The 19,682-nt window shown below is 40.4% G+C and overlaps 1 protein-coding gene across 2 annotated transcripts in view; it reads left to right on the top strand.

The window, feature by feature from the left end:
- LOC132987258 (dehydrogenase/reductase SDR family member on chromosome X-like) overlaps window positions 1-19,249 on the top strand; it is a 54,460-nt gene extending 35,211 nt beyond the window's left edge. For both annotated transcript variants that reach the window (XM_061054188.1, XM_061054187.1), the window contains exons 4-7: window positions 5,627-5,728; window positions 6,461-6,668; window positions 8,054-8,261; window positions 14,174-19,249. In XM_061054188.1, the coding sequence (XP_060910171.1) occupies window positions 5,627-5,728; window positions 6,461-6,668; window positions 8,054-8,261; window positions 14,174-14,353 (698 nt within the window). In that variant the 3' untranslated portion in view covers window positions 14,354-19,249. The remainder of the gene's footprint in view (window positions 1-5,626; window positions 5,729-6,460; window positions 6,669-8,053; window positions 8,262-14,173) is intronic.
- The last annotated feature ends 433 nt before the right edge of the window (window positions 19,250-19,682 follow it).

The raw sequence follows: 19,682 nt of genomic DNA, 5'->3' as shown, positions 1-19,682 counted from the left end.
CAACTGTTCCCAGAAGATGACACGAGGTTTACTACTGAGAAAGTGGCTGAGGAAGATGTCATTTTTCTAACTGCCACTGTTATCGCAGTTTCAACTCCCACTTGGAAGACTGTTCAGTGACTTCAGGTTGCATTTCCAATAAAACATAAGAGGACAAGCTGTTAAAGAAATCAGAATCAGAATCAGATTTTATTTCCAAGTGCATTTACACATACAAGGAGTTTGACTTGGTGTATTGGTGCTAAACAATTAATGAGGAAATAAAGCAGAACTAGCAACAACTTAAATAATACAGTATAAGAAGCTATTACAATATATAAAATAGAATTTAAAAATGTAAGATATAAAAAAAATAAAAAACACAAAATGTACAAAAAGTGCAAAGTAGGAGCTGTGCAGTGGACTATGTAACCTACTCGCAGAGTGCATGTAAAGAAAATAAATTTAAAGTTCAGTGGGCGTTAATGTAACGTATAAAGAACAGTTTCAGCATTCCAAAAAGAGGACTAGCAGACTTGTCCTGGATATATGACACATTTGGACACATTTGGACACATTGAGTTTATTCAAATCATTGTAAGTTCATTTTTCCCCTTTTTGGGATTTCCTCTTATAACAATAGGATGATGTTTTCACATACAAGCTGTGTACATCTATGATGATGATATGGCAGAGTCCATTTACAATCCCATTTACTGCTCCAAACTACAGCTGCAGGTGTATGATACTTGAACTCTGGCTTTGTTGAGGAACCGATTGAGATGTGCAGACGGAGTTGTTGTTTGTGTAGCAGAGGAGATGAAAAGCTGAGAGGGAAATCACCACTCTTCCATGAAAACCATCTTTTGACCTTTGCCCCCTTCAAGCCATCCCAAGTCATGAATGTGGAATGGTGCATTCAAGTGTCTTTGTTTGGAAAGAAATACCAAAAAGCAATGTGGGAAAGTTGCTTTGTTGTCAACAGCAAAGCAGTGAAGCAGAACAATAACAACAAAATGTCACCTTGACCTTTCAGCGACAATAGTCTATTCATACAGCCGACATTCTGACTTATTATAGAGGTAAAAGTAGGTGATCTCTCACAGTGTCCCAGTTAACCGTGCCAGTGTGACAGTGAGTCAGCCTGCACAGTAACAGAACCTGAAAGTGAAGCGATTAAATGTCACTCACACATCAATGATTGCATTACTGCACCGATGCATTTTTAATAGCACCTGAAATCAATGATTAATTAGGATATAATGCATTTAATCCGATCTTAATCACTTTTAAAAACTTCTTATCACACCTTCATCCCTCTGAGTCCATTCTTCTGTTCCTGCTCTGTGAGAGGAAAAAGAACATTTTCTAATCGGCAAGACTCCAAGTTAAGTGGATTTTCACTCTCAGCGCCCTGTTTCTTTAAAAGGGATGTGCCCAAAATGTCAGTTAAATTAGGATAACAGTTCAATTTAGTCATGAAACTAAAAAAGGAATAATTGTCGAGCTTTATGTTACTTAACAGAATACATAAGTAGTAAAAAGGTTTTTAGACCATTTGAAAACGGCAGGTCAAAGAACATTATAAAAAACATCTAAAAGGAAACTGATCCTTTTATAAACCTTCACTAAACCCTCACCACACCTCCTGCCCGCTTATCATCAGTGGGATCTCGAGCCGTTAGCCATGCAGCCCCCCCGTCAATGGAACTCTCTCCCACAAACCATCTGAGACATTAACTCTCTCCCCACCTTCAAATCACAGCTCCAAACACACCTTATTAGATTGGCCTACTCTGTCTGACCACGCCCTTCTTCCTATTGCTGATTTTGTTCATGTACTTGATTGTGTTCTTATTTTTACTTACCAGTACTGTTTTACCGCTGTGTCTGTAAGGTGACCTTGAGTGACTTAAAAGGCGCCCATAAATAAAACGCATAATTATTATTATTATTATAATCGTTGTCTAAATTTAAGTGACAAATTGCAATCCTTTTTATACGACGTCAAATTTTTTAAACAGGGTTATAATTCTAAAATTCCATTTAGCAGACTCTTTTGTCCAAAGTAATGTACATCTGAGAGTAACACCAGCAAGGCTCTAGAGAGGAGGAAACATCATCTGTTAGTGCCAACAAACTTCAGCTTCAAGTCTGAGCAGACACAGGTGCTGACAGGCAGCACACAGAGGCAATGTACAGGGTGTTTAGAATAGAATATATTTAGCATTACATGGCTCATTTACCCTTACACCCGTCTAAAAGTTACAAAATCATCTGATGGCGTCCTACAGAAATGTCCACCGTAGCTCTTTTATTAAACCCTTTTGCATCTTAAACACTAAAGTAAAAGACTCAAATCAACTTTTCAAACTTGTAAATATAAAGGTTTTTTTTTGCTGTCATTACACTTAACGTGCAACTCAAAATATCACAGAGCTAAATCAGACATGGAGAATATGAACGTACCCTCAGGTCTTAAACAGTATGCCTTCCCTAAAGGCATGTTCCTGTCGTTACTTTTGAATAACTCCACGGGAACAAAAACAAAAGTCAGCGTGTTTGGGAAATGGAGCTGTGGATGTCGAGCTCTACAGAACATCCTGGGTCTTATTGAGGGCGGGCAGCAGCAGGCCAGTGCCCGATCGATGACATTTCATTCTCAGTGGGCTTTCTTGATATGACTGACCTGTCTGAAAGGACCCAGCCCCAAGGGAGCTCACTCAAGAGGACAGAGGAGGACAGAGGAGGACTGACAGGCAGGATCCACACACATCCACACACACACACACACACACACACACACACACACACACACACACACACACACACACACACACACACACACACACACACACACACACCACACACACAGAAATGTATTGTCTAACACACACACACACACACACACACACACACACACACACACACACACACACACACACACACACACATTTGCTTGCTGGTATACTAGTATCTAATGCACACACTGACAAATGTGACACACACACATACACACACACACACACACACTCATCAGGAGGTGAGTGGCAATGGCACAGAGATAACGCTGCTATCAGACCTTCATCTGGGATGGCTGCACTCTCATCTGTCATGGCGGCCTTTTTCCCTATCAGTTCCATCAAGCTTCCTCCATCTGCTGCTCTGTCAGTCCCCGTCCTGTCTTTGTCCACCACATTTGACCCTCTACAGGCTCACTGCATGGAGGGGGGGGATAAAACATTTTCTGTATTGTGGCTGTGCACCTTTTTTTATTAGAAGCTTTTCATCCTAAAATGACAGGGGAGAGAAGAAGGATACTCACTTATTAAAGTTCTTTCCCCGTTTGCAGAGCATTTGACGCTATGTTTCAGATTGAGTCAACAATAAAGCAGTCGTGTTTAAAAAGCAGGGTCCAAACAGACAAATTAGCCTGAGGGAAATGACAGAAAAGAAACATCTCAACCCCTCATCGTTGCAAAAACAACTTTATACAACTGAACTCTTTTATATTCTGAATGTTTTGACTCTGCATACATTTTTAATACAGAATGTTGTGATTGTTCTTGTGGCCAGGGGCGAATCAATCCATTGGGTGTTTATTTTATATCACAAATAGAAAGGTTGTGTTCAAGACGTGGTATTTTCACATTCTCAGAATTTGTTTTTCTTTCCCCTTTAGAGGAGTGTCAGGAAAGTAAATTAAAGCCTGCAACAGGCATGCAGTGGAGGATGTAGTGTGGAGGAGCAATTTAAAGACTTTCTGTAAGAGATGGGATTTCAATTTGCCGTTAAAGATTAGAAGTGACTCTGCAGTGCTGTGGATTGGGAAGGTCATACTGCCAAAGGAGAGTCTGTTGGGGAGAAGGAGAGATGAACATCTTTACTTTTATTTATTGCAAAAGTGAACGAAGGAGAAGAGACCAAGATGAGGACTATAAACAAAGTCAAGAAGCTTCAGAGCTGCCCATAAAATATTCTAAGGGTAAATAAGACATTCTTGAAATTAATTGTTTTGGAAAACTTTGCCATTAACCTACAAAGTTTTCAGTAAGTCACCTGTTGCAAGATTGAAAAATGAATCATGTTTCTTGAAGGAGCTCAATAGGTTAGGTTTCTTAAAACACTTTTTGTCATGGCCTCATCTCTAAATCAACTCAGTCTCGACTCATTGTGATATTACAATATTTTTAAGTATGAACACAAGCAAACAGCACTGAATTCTAATTGCAGTGTCTGCTTCATAACATCGTCGATTGGATGCCAAACTTCCAGCTTCTAATGCGATATGACTAAAGTGCCAGCTACCTTATTTAGTTATCATGCTGTTTATTTTTGGGATGCGTCTTTTGCAGTTTTAACTTGACTGGAGAAGTAAAGGAAAGAGCATGTGGTGACACATTTGTGGCCCCTTTTTGTCTATGACATGCAGTGAAAAAGCAAGTACGATAGATCTGTGACGCTAATGTGTGTAACGTAACGTCACATCGTTAATTAATGTCAGCGCCGATTAAACATTGTGCTAATGCTCCTATTCTTGGATGAGATATATACAGCTTTGTATCCAGTGAGTGGAAAAATATGCTACTTAAAGAGTGCTTCTGTTTCGTAGATGTATTTTTGACATAAGGGAGAGGGTGAGGAACAACATGCAGGCAACGAGCCACAGATGGGATTCAAACCCGGGCCTCCTGCCTGGAGCACCACAGCCCCGGTACACTGGGCGCACGCAGTAACCACTACACTACCAGCGCCCCTGAGTGCTTCTCTTGAGTTTGAATACACAGGTGCAGATCAGATATTTCACCTTTGACCTATAATTAAACTCTAGTTCTTGTGTGTTTTCAGTGTTGTTGGTTCCCTTAATCAAAATACTTCTCACACTGGCTGTGAAATCTTATAAAGGAAACAACACAAAGTTATTTTAAGACGTTTGCTATGATATTCTTTATTGACCAAGTGCATGACAGAGGGTCAACTTTAGATCAGTGCTTCCTGTAATCTCTTTAGCTTCAACAATATGCCAGATGTTTTTACAGTAGTTCATAATTAAAAGTACAGCATGAGGTAAACGTGTCTAAACATTTAAAGTTATCCCAGGTTATTTATTTTACATATTAGAGGGAAAGTTGTCTGCAGAATTAACAATGATGGTGCCTACAAGACGACAAGAAGATGTGTCTGTCTAAGTTTTAAAGTATGCCTATTCCTCAGGACCTGAAAGTCATTTCATAGCATACATATTTTCACACTGAAGCACACAAAGTTCCTGTCACGCTCTGATGACACCTGCCTCCTGGCCATTACTTTCTTACCTTGTGTCTTTTCATACATTAGCCTCTGATAGAATGCTGTGTTAAGCTTTTGATGGAGCTCAGGAAGAAGTATTAGGTTTGATATAATGTGCTGGAGCAACAGAAGCGTGGAGCCTGCCTGTATTGTAGTGTAAGAATCCACCGAGCTCGCCAAAAGAGATGATTAATACACTCTTTGATGTCTTTCCGCCAAAACGGCTCGGAGAAATAATCCTTTTACAATGGCTCTGATATGTGTGCCTCTCTCTCTCTCTGTGTGTGTGTGTGTGTGTGTGTGTGTGTGTGTGTGTGTGTGTGTGTGTGTGTGTGTGTGTGTGTGTATATCATTTCAGTGGAGTTCATGAAACTGGACCTGGCCTCTTTGCAATCTGTCCATCAATTTGTCCAGCGCTTCAAGGAGCAGGACCTGCAGCTTAACATTCTGGTCAATAATGGTGAGTGATGGAAATGTGTTTTGTATTCAGAAATAAAAGTACAAATCCTCTGCACAACAACTGAGATGCTGTACTGACTGCTTTAAAGACATTTGACCTACAGTACATTTTGAAATTATTATTCCATGTGCTCCAAAAGGTCCGATCTTCAACTCCAATAATGCTCCATTTAATGCTACAAATAGTATCAGAGTGTTCAATTTTTAGAATACTTCCTCCACATATGTCATTAAATCTGTCCATGAGCGTGTTCAGGCTTGCATTCCTGCGAACGCCATGTAAAGTAAAAAAACAGTGTCATTTCAGTTGATCTGATATAAATGATAAGAAAAGCAGTAGTGGCCTGCGAGATGATTACAGCTTTCACAGGTCAATTACCGTCACTTAACCAAGCTTTCAGAAATATAATGACAAGCCATTAAAGTCAACCAAAAGGAAACAAATGTGTTGTATTACAGTCAATAAAGCACCCAATGAGACTTTGCACCTGTTAAACATCATGTCTTACATTTTTATGTACTCTGTCTGGCTGCTGACACTGAAGCAGAGTTATCCTGTGAGAGGCTCATTAAGAACACATCATGAAGTACACAATGCACTGTTTGGAACAATGGAACAAATGAAAGAAATGGCAGAGGATGATAGGAGTGTTAAATGCCAAGTCAAGTCTGTTTGCACTTTTGAACCTGCTCTGTTTTTTTTTTTTAAATACTTGTGTTTGTGTGTGTAAAGCGGGTGTCATGCTGGTTCCAGAGGGCCGTACTGAGGATGGATTTGAGCTGCACTTTGGTGTGAACTACCTGGGCCACTTCCTCTTAACCTGGCTCCTCCTTGACACACTAAAAAAGTCTGGCAAGTGTGGTCACTTCTCCCGTGTGGTCAACGTCTCCTCGCCTGCCCATCGCCTCGGCGAGATCAGAATAAATGACCTAAACAGCAGGTGGGCTCACACACACACACACACAGTCACAACCATATGGCATGACGCATTGTAAAGAAAGCAGGAAAGGACATGTAAAGAACTTCAAATAAATACATAAAGTTTTATTTTTTTTATCTGAACTGGCCACATTTTTGTAGTAGACAATCATTCTTGTAAGTAATAATAACACCACACTCACCAAGTCAGCGCTGTCATCGGTGTCCTGATTAGACAGAAACATAGATTAATCATTAACTTGGGTTTTTTTCCTCTGTGTTACATATTTTCTTGTTTGGCTAAACAATACTGCAAGCCCCTTAGCCACTTACCTGCACTTCCTGTGTCTCATTTTCTCTCTGCGTTTGGGGGAAAACGTTGACTCCAGCTCACTCAGGCTTACTCCAGCTAGAAGCTCAGCTGTCCAGAAGCATTAGCAGCCAAAGAATCCTCATTGAGTTGTTACAAAATTCACAGGGGGGGGGCTGAGGCTTATTTAAAATGTGCTTAGCCTCTTGTAGCATGTTATGAAATAGTTCATAATAACCTCACTCAACTCATTCTTCTAGTTCAAAATGTCTCAATACTTCAAATTAGGCTGCAGGTTATTGACAGACCAACAAATCTATAAAGATATGTTAACATTAACATTACGTCCTTTTTAAATGCAGTTTATATTATATGTATTAAGGCTGCACATGCAGATCTTTACTGAGCAATGCCCCAGAGTGTCCTGCCAACAATGTGGCAAGGGACTACTGTGACAAGGTTTTACCTGAGCATTGAGCACGACCAAAAGTTAGCAACACATTAGACGTGTAAATGACACTTTATCACATGTTAGCTATAACAACATGTCGCAGCATTAAACATTGTTATCCCTACAAGTTTGTCTTGTTCTGTTTCACTGGCCTGCGTTTCATTGGAACAAGCTCAACTCATGTTTCATTAATAAATATCAGAGGCTGCGTTAATGATGAATATAATAAGAATTTAAATGACGTGATAATATAAGAGTCACTTTGCAGCTTAACAAAACATGATGTGTTCAGTTTCTAACAGGAACACACACACACATACAAACGTCGCTTATTAAGATAAAACATGCTGTACTGGACTGAAAAGTCCTGGGCTGGTGTAAATAATTGGCACTGCGGCTCTCCACGGGCTGGTTTCAGATGCTTCAATGACGCTGTGTCCTTGTTTGCCAAATTTGCCCGTTGTGCCTCTGAGATGTTGTTAAGTTTAGACTCAAAAAGAACCTGTCCTTGTTCAGCAGGACATGTTACTCTACCAATAAAAAAAAGATTAATTGTGCCAACAGATGATCAGAACAAACGAAGAAAAGTTTGCTGTTTCCAGCCTTCTAATGTGTTCTCTCTCTCTCTCTCTCTCTTTCTCTTCAGCCAGTCTTATTCAGCCCATGCTGCTTATTGTCACAGTAAGCTGGCACAGCTGTTATTTAGTTCCCACCTCCACCAGCAGCTGGAGCATGGTGGTTTCCCGCTGAGTTCATGTGCTGTGGATCCAGGCATCGTGGACACGGCTCTCTATCGCCACCTCTGGACGCCCCTCTGTTTGGCACACAGAATTATTGCTCGCCTGCTTTACAAGGTAAAACTCTCTCCTGACTTACATGTGCTTTACTCACAAGTAGACTGTGATCTGATTTCTCTCATCCTGCCAGAGATCAAAGACATATAAAGGATAGATGAACAACATTCATTACTATGTTTCATGTTTGTGCTGTAGGGAGGGAGGGAGGGAGTCCCTGGAGGATACATGACTTGTTCATTCAGTTGATAGATTTTCTTCTTTGACTGTAAAACTGTCAATCTGATTGATTACTTTATGGTTCCAGGACACCAATGCCTTATTATTTTCCTTGATGCTCCAAATAGCAGTTAATTATGCTGTTGTCCTTGTTTAGTTTTGTTAGCTAAAGACTGAAAAGTAAAATCCCTTGAGGGTGAAATGAAGTCGCTAAGTGGATTTTCTCAAGGTCTTAGAGATTTACAAACTAATTTCTGTTGTAAGAAAACAACAGATCTACGCTCCAAATCCTTTACTGTGATAAAGCTCTCAGGAGCTCGGGTTGGAGTTCTCATTGTCTCATTTCCTAACTAATTGAAGCCTATGTCTTCCTCAGTGTTAGGGCTTTCACACTTGCTGAACACTCCTGAAAAACTCCTGATATTTGCCCGAGAAGCTGCATGAGTGAAAGCAAACAGCCACATTTAGCATTTGGACTTCACCGGGAGTTTCTCCTGCGAGAACCCTAGTAGAGCTGATGTGAGAACGCAGCAGTTTGTGACATTTTATTTACCGTCTGCACAGTGCATAGAGTGTCTGCACGCCACCGCTACGATCTCCATGCACGTAATCAAAACATTCAAAACATTGATACTTTATCAATTAAACAATCTCAGACGATACGGCTGCCGATTGTTTTACATTTGATCTCATCAAACATAGAGCTGCACATTATTGGACAACAATTTAAATATTTATCCTCTCACGAAACAACCTCCCCTCCCACTTTCAACTTGCTTGGTTGAGCTCTCCCTGATGACTCTCTCACACCAACATCGATAAAAAAAAAAAGAGAGAGAGCAGGTGGAGCAACACATTTCTTCAACACTTAGACCTCTGTGTCACAGCATTGTTACTTTTATATCAGCCATTTGAAATACGTTCCAAGGTAATTTTTTAATAAGTCTGTATGAAAGACATTTTTCAAACAAAAGCTCATCCCCTGTCCAGTCACACAACACTACATTGTGCATAAGCTGTGTAACCACTATAGAATACATTTAGCAGTAAACCGGCTCCCAGACACATGTGGCCTCAGTGTTACCCAGCACAGGGATGGAGTGCTGCTGATAGCAGAGAATACACTTACTGAAAGTCCGCCTCATGTAAATGAAAGCCTGCTGCGATCATCCAACCCACATTATCTGTGACGGCAGCAGCATCCTCTGCTTGTTTGCAGTCAGTTGACTCTACATGCAAAGCAGCCCATTGGCTTTGTTCTCCTGGGAGTGCTACACTAATGTAACAGTGATGAACTGTTCTTCTAATCGTTCTTTAAAAGTCATGGAAAAACAACAAAAAGTAATTAATTTTCCTTTTGCATCAAGCATCAAAGTACCACCATGACAGGTTTTAGTTCATTCTGTTGACATTGCACCTCCTGCAATTTTACTATTTGAAAAGTGCACACCACAACACCTTGCAGCCTGACTCCCAGACTAACAAAGCTTTAAAAAAACTTTCAGCAACCCAGAGAGGAAGGAGAGCCACAGATTAGAATCAGTGGGGAAGTCAGAGAAATAAAACATTCTTTTTATTTTTCTTCTTTTCTCTTCACTATTTTCTGCTAAACATTATTATTATTGAGCCGTTCAAAAGAACCAAGACACACTCACACAAGTCTGCACCTGCAAGAAGGTGCCAGATTTAGTTTGTTCTTAGCCAAAGGGAGGCTTCATCCTGCCTGCTGTGTGTTTCTCTTCTCAACCCGTCACACCTGCAGCTCTTCTACAGCTACAACACAGCAGACTTTTCTTACTCACAGGTCGCATATACTGACTCTTCCCTGTGGCCTCTCATTCAGACACTGCAGGTACTCTTTAGCACATCTTGTAGACAAACACCAATCAGAGGACTGAGGCAACAACATCACCTGGTAGCAAAGTATTCTTTTAGTTCTGACCCAGGGACTATTTGCTGGAGGTGCAACTGCACAAAGATTAAGCCCAAGAAATGTCCAAAACAGTGCACAATATAAGGATTTAAAAAAAAAAAATGGCAAAAGTGTCTCTGTGCTTTAAGTGACTTTTCTGTACCATAGCCAAAAAATCAAATTAGAGCATACTCTGAGGACCTTTCTTTTGGCCCTGTTTTTTTTTTAAAAGAGTTATGGAGCAGCATTTTTTATTCTTGAATCATATGAAGTAACTTGGTCTGATCTTCTGGAAAGGAAATGCTGCTTGGCTGTGAAATGACGTTTAAAGGTACCACGGTGTATTGAAACAACAAACTCAAGGGAAGTATTATTCAGGATTATGTTACACAGGATGAAACACAGGCAGGGTTGTGGGCACACACAAGCGCACAGTCTATCCACATCACTGGAAACTACAGCGCTGCTAAAATCAAGGCAGGCTGTTCGCTGTGTTTTATATTTTTAAACATGTCTTGCATTGCTTAAAGCGCAAGGCCGCAGGCTGCTGTTAAGGTCTCTGCGATTTAATGGAAGGAGACAAGTGCGTGTGTATGAACTCAAATCTGCAATTGTCACAGGCATTTGCCTCCAAGCACAACCTTTGGGATGCTTCTGCCCTAAATACATTAAAGCATTAATAACACAAAGGCATGCATGTAATCATCACTCCCCCCCAACCACAAACACAAAATGGGATTATTTGCTGTGACAATACCTTTGTACAGTCAGTGATTTATCCACATAAATCACAAAACAAACCAACTGAAGCAACATAGCTATGAACTAAAATCGCTTAATACAAACTTCAACTAAAAGTAGAAAAGTTATTTTACATGTTAATCAACACATGTCTATATGTAATGTTTCATGTATATAGTAAAGGGTAATTTTACTATATATTTTCATGTTATATCTTTATAACAACACATCATATAGGCCTTCGTGTTGTTAATCATATATTGTTTCACACATTAGGAAACGCAACAAAGAAAGAATGTTTTAAATCGACTGGAAAAAGTGTCCGAATTAAAACAAATATTCGAGTGTCTATCAAGGTAATGTTTCTTTATTTCAGTCTGTTATTCGTCTGGATTGTCCTCTTTACAAACAAACATCCATCCATCCATCCATCCATTATCTATACTGCTTTTCCCATTCGGGCTTCGAGGGGCTTCAAGCCAATCCCAGCTGTCATTGGGCGAGAGGCGGGGTACACCCTGGACTGGTCTCCAGTCAATCACAGGGCTGACAAATAGAGACACACAACCAGCCACACTCACACTCACACCTACAGGCAATGTAGAGGCACCAAATAACCTAATGAGATTCTTGGGACTGTGGGAGAAAATGCAAAACAAGTTACCTTCTCGCTAACCACTGCACAGTGCAGCCCACAATCAAACATTAATCAGCTGATTACATTGTTTTGAAAAAAAAAACCAGATATTTACAGCCCTTTCAATACCTCAAACAGAAAAGCACAACACTCACTCGCCTTTGCTTTCCTAACCACAGGTGAGGTACAATACAAAATGAAAAAACAATTTCACATTGGACACTACATGCCCTGAACCTTAATTGGGCTATCGAGAAATTAAACATCAACAGCCCATTTAGCCATAAGTTACAGTATATAGAAAAAGAAACTACAATGTAGACAAACCCTAGAGCAGGGATAAGAGGGTTACTTTGGAAACCTCTAAGTCAAAACAAATGAAGTGCAACGTGGAATAAAATGAGTGGTCTGTTGAAATGAATCCTTTTTTTTTCTCTTTTCACAAAAGGCTTTCTAGGGAGTGTTTTCTGTGCTAAAAACCCCTCCATGTGTGAACAGACCTTTAAACTCCAGACAGCAACATGTATAATGAAGTACAAGATGTGTTTTCCTGTATCGTTACTCGCACTGAAAATGTTACCCCTGCGAGCATAATAATAATTCATTCAGAGGAAGAATTAAAATTCATGTTTTGAAAATACAGAGTACAACACAAACACAAACACCAACGCACACACACACACACACACACACACCAACGCACACACACACACACACACACACACACACACACACACACACACACACACACACACACACACACACAGACACACACACACAGTATTCGAGTGTAGTGTTGATGCTCGCAGGATCCCCTCCCTGCTCAGAAACCTGCTCCCGGTCTCACAGCTGACACTGAGATCATTGTTAAAATGCATCAACACTAACACTCACGCACGCTTATGAATGCATATAGACACACACACACACACACACACACACACACACACACACACACACACACAAACACAAACACAAACACACACACCCCCGAGTCTGCTTTTTACTGACGCTAACCTACAGTGACATCGGCCCTCCTCTGGCTTTCACAACTGCACACAGACACACACAGGGCAGTGTACACACACACACACACACACACACACACACAGGAATTGTTGTGTGTTTCTTGCAGTGATAACTTGTTGTTGAACTTGTCATTATGCAGTAACTTCAATTGTCTTTAATGATGTAAGGATGCATGATGTTGGATTTTTGCCGATGTCTGATATGCCAATATTATTCTACAATTCTTGGGTAATTGCAGATGAAGACACACTGTATATACACACACAAATATAATTCCTACTCCTAAGCTAATTTCAGAGATCATCAGGTGTTATTTAAAGAAAACTGTATACGGTGTACGTAACGACTGCCTGACACAAACCCTAGATTAGCATTAGGTAGCAGAGGTTAGCTCAATACGGTCACTGAGCAGTGAGCAACTGAAACAAAGTTTTAGAAGAGTGTGAGTGGCAGAGCAACAATAAACAAAGACTTGTTATCATCCTACCATTTTGTTGTTAATTTAGGAGTGACACCTATAGGATATATTTATTTAATCAGCTCAGAGACACATGATACTAATGAAATATGAATCTTCCATCCCCAGACTAACTTTTTATTTAATCATATAACATCTTGATAAGTGTCTTTGTATAATTTAAATATACATTTGCTGCCCCATGGTTCTTGGCCACAAAAGTGGCTCTGTGGCAAGCAAACATTGTGTACTGGTGCCCTCTGTGGCAAGAGGCTTCATTCCAAACTGTCAATCAAATGCTGCAGCGTTGGCTCTTGAACTGTTCCAGCTGTAAAAGAGGCACTGTGTCCCTGCTGTTGCTTTTTTGGTGACATTTTTTGCCTTTAGACATGAAAGAAATCCAAACATCTTGGCTGCCCAACATAACAATTTATAGCATTCTGCAACATCTATTTTAAAAACACATACATTGTGCCTTCAGCTTTGTAACAGCACTTTATAAACACATTTATTTCAAAATGTCTGTTGATAAAACTGTGTAAGAAGTACATTTCCTCACTTTTCAGCGGGCTGTGGCTCAGTTGGTAGAGTTGGTCGTCTGTCAACCAGAAGGTAGCCACATGTCGTATCTGACATGTGGCACCTGCAGCCACATGTCAGATATGACCTTGGGCAAGACACTTTAACCTTCGCTGGCGGCGTATGAATGTGTGTGATTGAGATTAGTTTCTCATGATGGATCAGTGTGTGTATGGGTAGGTGTGACCTGCGGTGTAAAAGTGCTTTGAGGTCCTGGGGGGGGGGGGGGGTGGGGTTGAGCTCAGCCTTTTTTTTTTTAGATGAAAACGGAAGGGACTTCAAGGAAAAAGGCTGGGAACCCCTGCATTGGGGCCGCTGCCTAAACATATTTGCATCAAACCTTTTAAGTACAGTATTTGTTCATTTGTGTATCTGTGTGTGTTTGTGTTATTCCCCAGACTCCCTCTGAGGGCGCTGCCACTGTGCTGTACGCCGCTTTGTCACCAGACCTGGAGGGGGAGTATGGCGGAGACTTCTGGGCCAACGGGCAAAGGGAGATGACAACACCAACAACCTTTGACCCAAAACTACAGCTGAGCCTTTGGGGAACCAGCCTGCAGTTGCTGGGCCTGCAGTAGCATGGGACTAAGGGACAAATACATGGACTAATCCTCAAAAAAAAAAACCTACATGAAATAAGACTCCTAACCCAGGGGTCATCCAGACACCTTCTATCTCCTTCTTTTCTCAGAATTTCCCCCCCATCCATACCTCACATCAAGTTGTTTGTAGCGATTTATCCAGTTATTGCGGACAGTGATTTAAAGTCCATTTTGTTCCAAACCCGCCAAAGAAGGGCTTCAGGGGATGGAAGATGTTTTTTGTTTTTTTTTCACAATGAGCAAACAGACATATACATGCACAGTTACAAAACTAGGGCTGTCAGCATTAACTTCTTACTGGCCATCAGTGAAGGTCTGAAGCTATTTTGTCCCTTTAGGCGCACCGTGGATAAGCCTCCTCAGTGTCTCCCTGTAGTCACAGTGATGTAAGAGAACGACACTGCTGCATCTTTGAATGGCTCATTTCACAGTAAAACGCTCTCAGACAGCTCAGTTGATGAGTCTCAAGTAATATCGACCTTATGACATCACACATTTCACTTTTTAATGTTCCTTTTAGCTGTTTTTATTTAGTTTTTGAGCCATAATCAGTTCCATTTTTCCGTGGTTAAATTAACGTCGCCACCTTCAATCTACCAGAAGGTCTTTACTTTATTTCAAAATAAAAGCACGGTTGAATTCAAACAGCAAGTTCTCTTAGCTTAAGTCAGAACAGAAATTCAAAATAGAAACCTAACAATTATAATTTTTCAATTTGAACTAATGGAATTAAACATGCGATTAAAACTGTGATTAAAAATGTCAAATGGTTTGACAGCCCTAGTCCAAACATATGCTGGCATTATATTGATTTAGGATTTTGCAGTAGCTACTGGGCAGACTGACATTTATTTAGATAGCAGTTATCATCCATCTGTAATAGGTTTATTTCCTGATCGTAGCTAACTCAAGATGTCTGTCCAGAAGAAATCCTTGCACAGTGTCCTGTTCAAACACCTGCCTCACTCTGCCTTAAAGTCCTTAGTTTGGCTTTCAGTGAAGAATTTCATTATTCTCCAGTGAAAAATGACATTCCTGAGGATTTTCCATCCCAGATTAAAAATGTAGGCAAACATAGAAATGCTTTTTTTTGGCACAGAAATACTACAATTGATAAACTAAAAACTCATTAATACAACAACAATGATCGGATTTTTCAAACCTCAGCCTGCCTCACGTTGGTGGGGGAAATGTGATGTCATCTGACGGATCACAATGATTTCTCAGATCGTCTGACGGTGACGCTGGTTTGACTGAGGGCACTTTGATTTGAACTACTTTTTACTGGTTTCCAATGAATCCTCATGTAGTGTTCTTAGAAGGTGTGTTTTTTTCTTTTAAAGGTGAATTTTACTGTTCCCATGAAGTCGCCTGGAGAAAAAACACCAACTCCTCTTCCCCCCTTACTTTGAACACACAGTTATTCAACAGAAGACGTTCCTTCAGCCTGATCAGGGATTTGGAAAAAAAACACTGAAAAAAAGAGAGATTCTGTGTAAAAGTAGGCCTGAATTTGGTGTGATTCCAGTATAGACTGGTGAGTGAGGAGGCCTTTTGTGTTGTTCTGGGGACATTTTATTTTCGCTGCATTCATTTTCAGAAGCCAGGATTTCCAGATGTTTGTTCGCTTTTGTCTGCTCAGACACAGAAAGGGAAAGGATGGGGAACCAACCGCCACTTCACTCTGTCCCTGTTTTCCTTTGTGATCTGTGTTAATCGGTTTTACTGTGTCTGTGATACGTGTGTACGTGTTTAATACACAGGAGTTCAATATTTACTCATGCGACAGACCCCATTCAAGTTGATGGAGAGCACAACAATGGCAAGTCCTGGAGGAACAGCAACAGGACAGGGAGTGAGAGGAGATGCACCTTTTTTTCAATTACAATACCTATGATTGGTTCCTCATTGCTTCGTCGACACTTCCTCAATTGGCGCAGCTCCCAGTGCATTGTGGGATTGAGATTTCCCAGTGCTGAGAATTAAACTCCATCTGCTGAGCTGACACACACAAACACACTCGCTGAAAAATACAGAAAGCAGTAGATCCAGGCACAGGCTTATCTAAACAAGCACACAACAAACAAACACTTCTGGTAGTCATGCAGGAAAGTATATACTCTTGCACACACACACACACACACACACACACACACACACACACACACACACACACACACACACACACACACACACACACACACACACACACACACACACACACAGCGCCATAATGCCATCTCCACTGTGATAAACCATTTTAGCTGTGAAGATGAAAGTTTTATCTCAAATTAACAAGTTTCGGCTAAATATTATTCCCCACATGCCAAGCCATGGCTATGTGAATACTGCCACTGAGCATCCAGCTTTCCTGATCTGCCCTATGTGAAGCAATAGTATCACTGTGGTAGCTATCCAGCCGGTAGCATAGATAAATACAGTCAGAATACAGAAGGAGCCCAGACTCTGCCGGTGTCATTTTAAATGGCAACCTGAAAGAAAATTCTGTTTTTCAAGCAGTGTCCCAGTTCAGAGTCTGGATCCCTCCGCCAACCAAAGGTCAGGCTGATTCTGTTCCTCCCCCCCTCTTCATGAGACAAAGGTCTACGCTCACAAATAAAGCCTAATGGGGTGTGTTCAGGCCGTTTTTACGTCCAAGTCATTATAGGATGTTGTCGTCAAAGAGCTAAAAACGTTTGCACTACATGCTGTGACGTTTCAAGTCAACACCAGGTTGAACATTACTCCAGGGCAAACGTTACTTCCATTTATAAATGTTGCCTTGTGATTTACTTGTCCTTGCTGCAAACATTCAAGCTTCATGCCTTGCGTCCGTTATTTACAACCTGCGTTGGTCTTGTCCATAGAACATTTAAATAAGTGATTGATCACCTTTACACGTGTTCCTGGTAAATATGACCTGACTATGTGAATTAATGAGCTGACAAAGATCGCTCTTGAACAGTGAAGCAGTACATAATGGATTGTTGAATCTTGAGGGGCAGATGTGTCCTGCAGATTTGGGGTGAAGAGAAAAAAAAGGGCAGCTTTTCTTGGCCTGATGGTCCATCTTTGTACAAATGCTTTATCACATCATCATATCATATGTTGGTGATACATAGAGAACATTTGAATACAGATTCACATCACCGGAAAAGCTCCAGAGGTCATGTGGATTGTTACACATAATTTGTATGTTTAACTTAATAACCTTGGCTTAACTCATCTTGTATTACTTGATTTTTTTTTTTTTTGTGTGTTAAGGCGCAAGTTTCAAGACGTACAGAAAAAATCTGGGTCACAATTACTGGATCACAAAAACTTTTAAAAATAAAATGGACACCAGCAGACTTGCCTCTTTAAAATGAGAGTAACTCACTCCAATGAGCCAATCAGGGATCGCTGTGTCAGGGAATATAGTCAGTTATATAAATTAAATTCAGTGTTGTCCTGAATATCTCTCTCCAGGTACAGGAGTGAAAGTTGTTTAAATTTCCAATACAGGCAATCGTTGTTTTTTTTTTTTTTAAGTTTGATGGTTATCTCTGCTGTAGCACTTGTCTTGGGATTAGATATTCCATAATGTATTTTCAAACTTGGTCTTTGACCCAGTGTAGTCCAACTGCTTGGAAACTGTTTATCGCCCCAGTGCTTCCTTGTTCAACTCTGTGGTTCCCCTGAGGCTACTTTAAGGTACTGACTAAATAACAGAACAGCAAACAACCTAGTCCCATTTAAATTCAAATGCACCCACTACCCTTCAACAAAATGAAAACACCAGCTTGGTTCTTGGCAGCGCCTTTTTTTTTTTTTTTTTTAAAGTACAATGGTCCTGTGAGGACTACATCTTTTTTTCCAAGAGCTAACGTGTTTCTCACAGTCCAGCTGCTACAGAAATTATAAAAAAAAAAAAACCTGAGAGAAAATGAGATGAGAACGTCACTGACTGTCTTTCCCATCTGAGCACAAGATTTTCCAAAGACGCAGCGAGGAGGAGAGTGAGGGTCTGTCCTGGTGTTCTTGTTGTGTCGGTGTGCAGAGGAGGGCTGCTAAATTATCAATGATTACCTTGTTATATATTTAGCTTACTCCTCGAGCGTTCTACACAGACAGGACAACACGGTGAACTTTCCGAACTTGAACTGCAAATATAGAAAAAGAGCAACAACAACAAAAACAAAAACAGCTCAAGTAACTGTCTGTGATATTGTCTGTTTGTGATTTACTCGTATATGATCACTTTAAAGCGTTGTCATCACTGGACATGGACCAGTGGAGCTGTATTTAGACTGACAATGTTCTAATAGCCATTTTTCTGTCCGACCTGGGGTGACATTTATATTAAATGCTTCAGTCCCAAGTTCTGCAAATCCTAAATGTGTATAGGAAGAGAGATAATATAGAAATGTATACAAGGGGAAAGCCAGATGAACTGAGTCCTTACTCTGGTTTACACGGTATCCTGCAGATGAAGATACTGACTTACATCCAGTGTAAACACTCAGTCCAGCTGGGCCCCTTGAGAACTTATGAAATGGGCAAATTTTTTATTTTTGTCATGATTTTGTTGTTGTTGAGATACACATCTTATTGCTTTTGATGTGCCTAAGAAGAAAATCTCCCTCATAAATGTGTAACTGTGAATTCTCATGAAGAAATGAGCTTGTAGAAACTGTGATTACGTCTTGTCTTGTGCATTGCTGTAAGTTTTTTCTCTCTTTAGAGTGATTGGAGTTGAATGTGGGTGAGTGTGTGTCTGTCTAAATAGGGAAGTTCATGTCCATGTTTTTTTGTCAATGGTTGTGACATTCCAACAGCAGCCACCACCTTTTCTATTATCCAAAGCCTCTCAATAAACATATCATCGTGCCAGTCTTGCTCTCTGCCCTTTATGACATGAGCAAGTGAGAAACTGTTGGACTGATGACACGCTGCATGAGACAGCAAGCCTCAAGCTCAGTCTGAACTTTTGAAATAATCTCTGATCCATAAGTGAAACTTTCACACACACACTTAATATCAGGTCACCGGGTTTAACTATTTCCCGTCATAAATATTACATTTACTTCAGTAGTTACCAAACATTTCTCCTCTGATATCTTTCCATACCTACCCGGCCCAAAGGCTTTAATGAATAAATATTACATGACATTAAGTTTAGGACTGCAGAGCATGTCCATTGTATTAATCTGAGGTGTACACTCTGACCACACCGACCGTTCATATTTACACGTCCCTTCAACATTTTAAAATCTTCACAGCACTGTAACAAGAGTGTAAAAAATGAGAACAACCTGTTAAAGAA

The sequence above is a fragment of the Labrus mixtus genome, chromosome 13, assembly GCF_963584025.1.
Source record: "Labrus mixtus chromosome 13, fLabMix1.1, whole genome shotgun sequence".
Taxonomy (NCBI): domain Eukaryota; kingdom Metazoa; phylum Chordata; class Actinopteri; order Labriformes; family Labridae; genus Labrus; species Labrus mixtus.
This window is presented reverse-complemented; position numbering and strand designations above follow the sequence as displayed.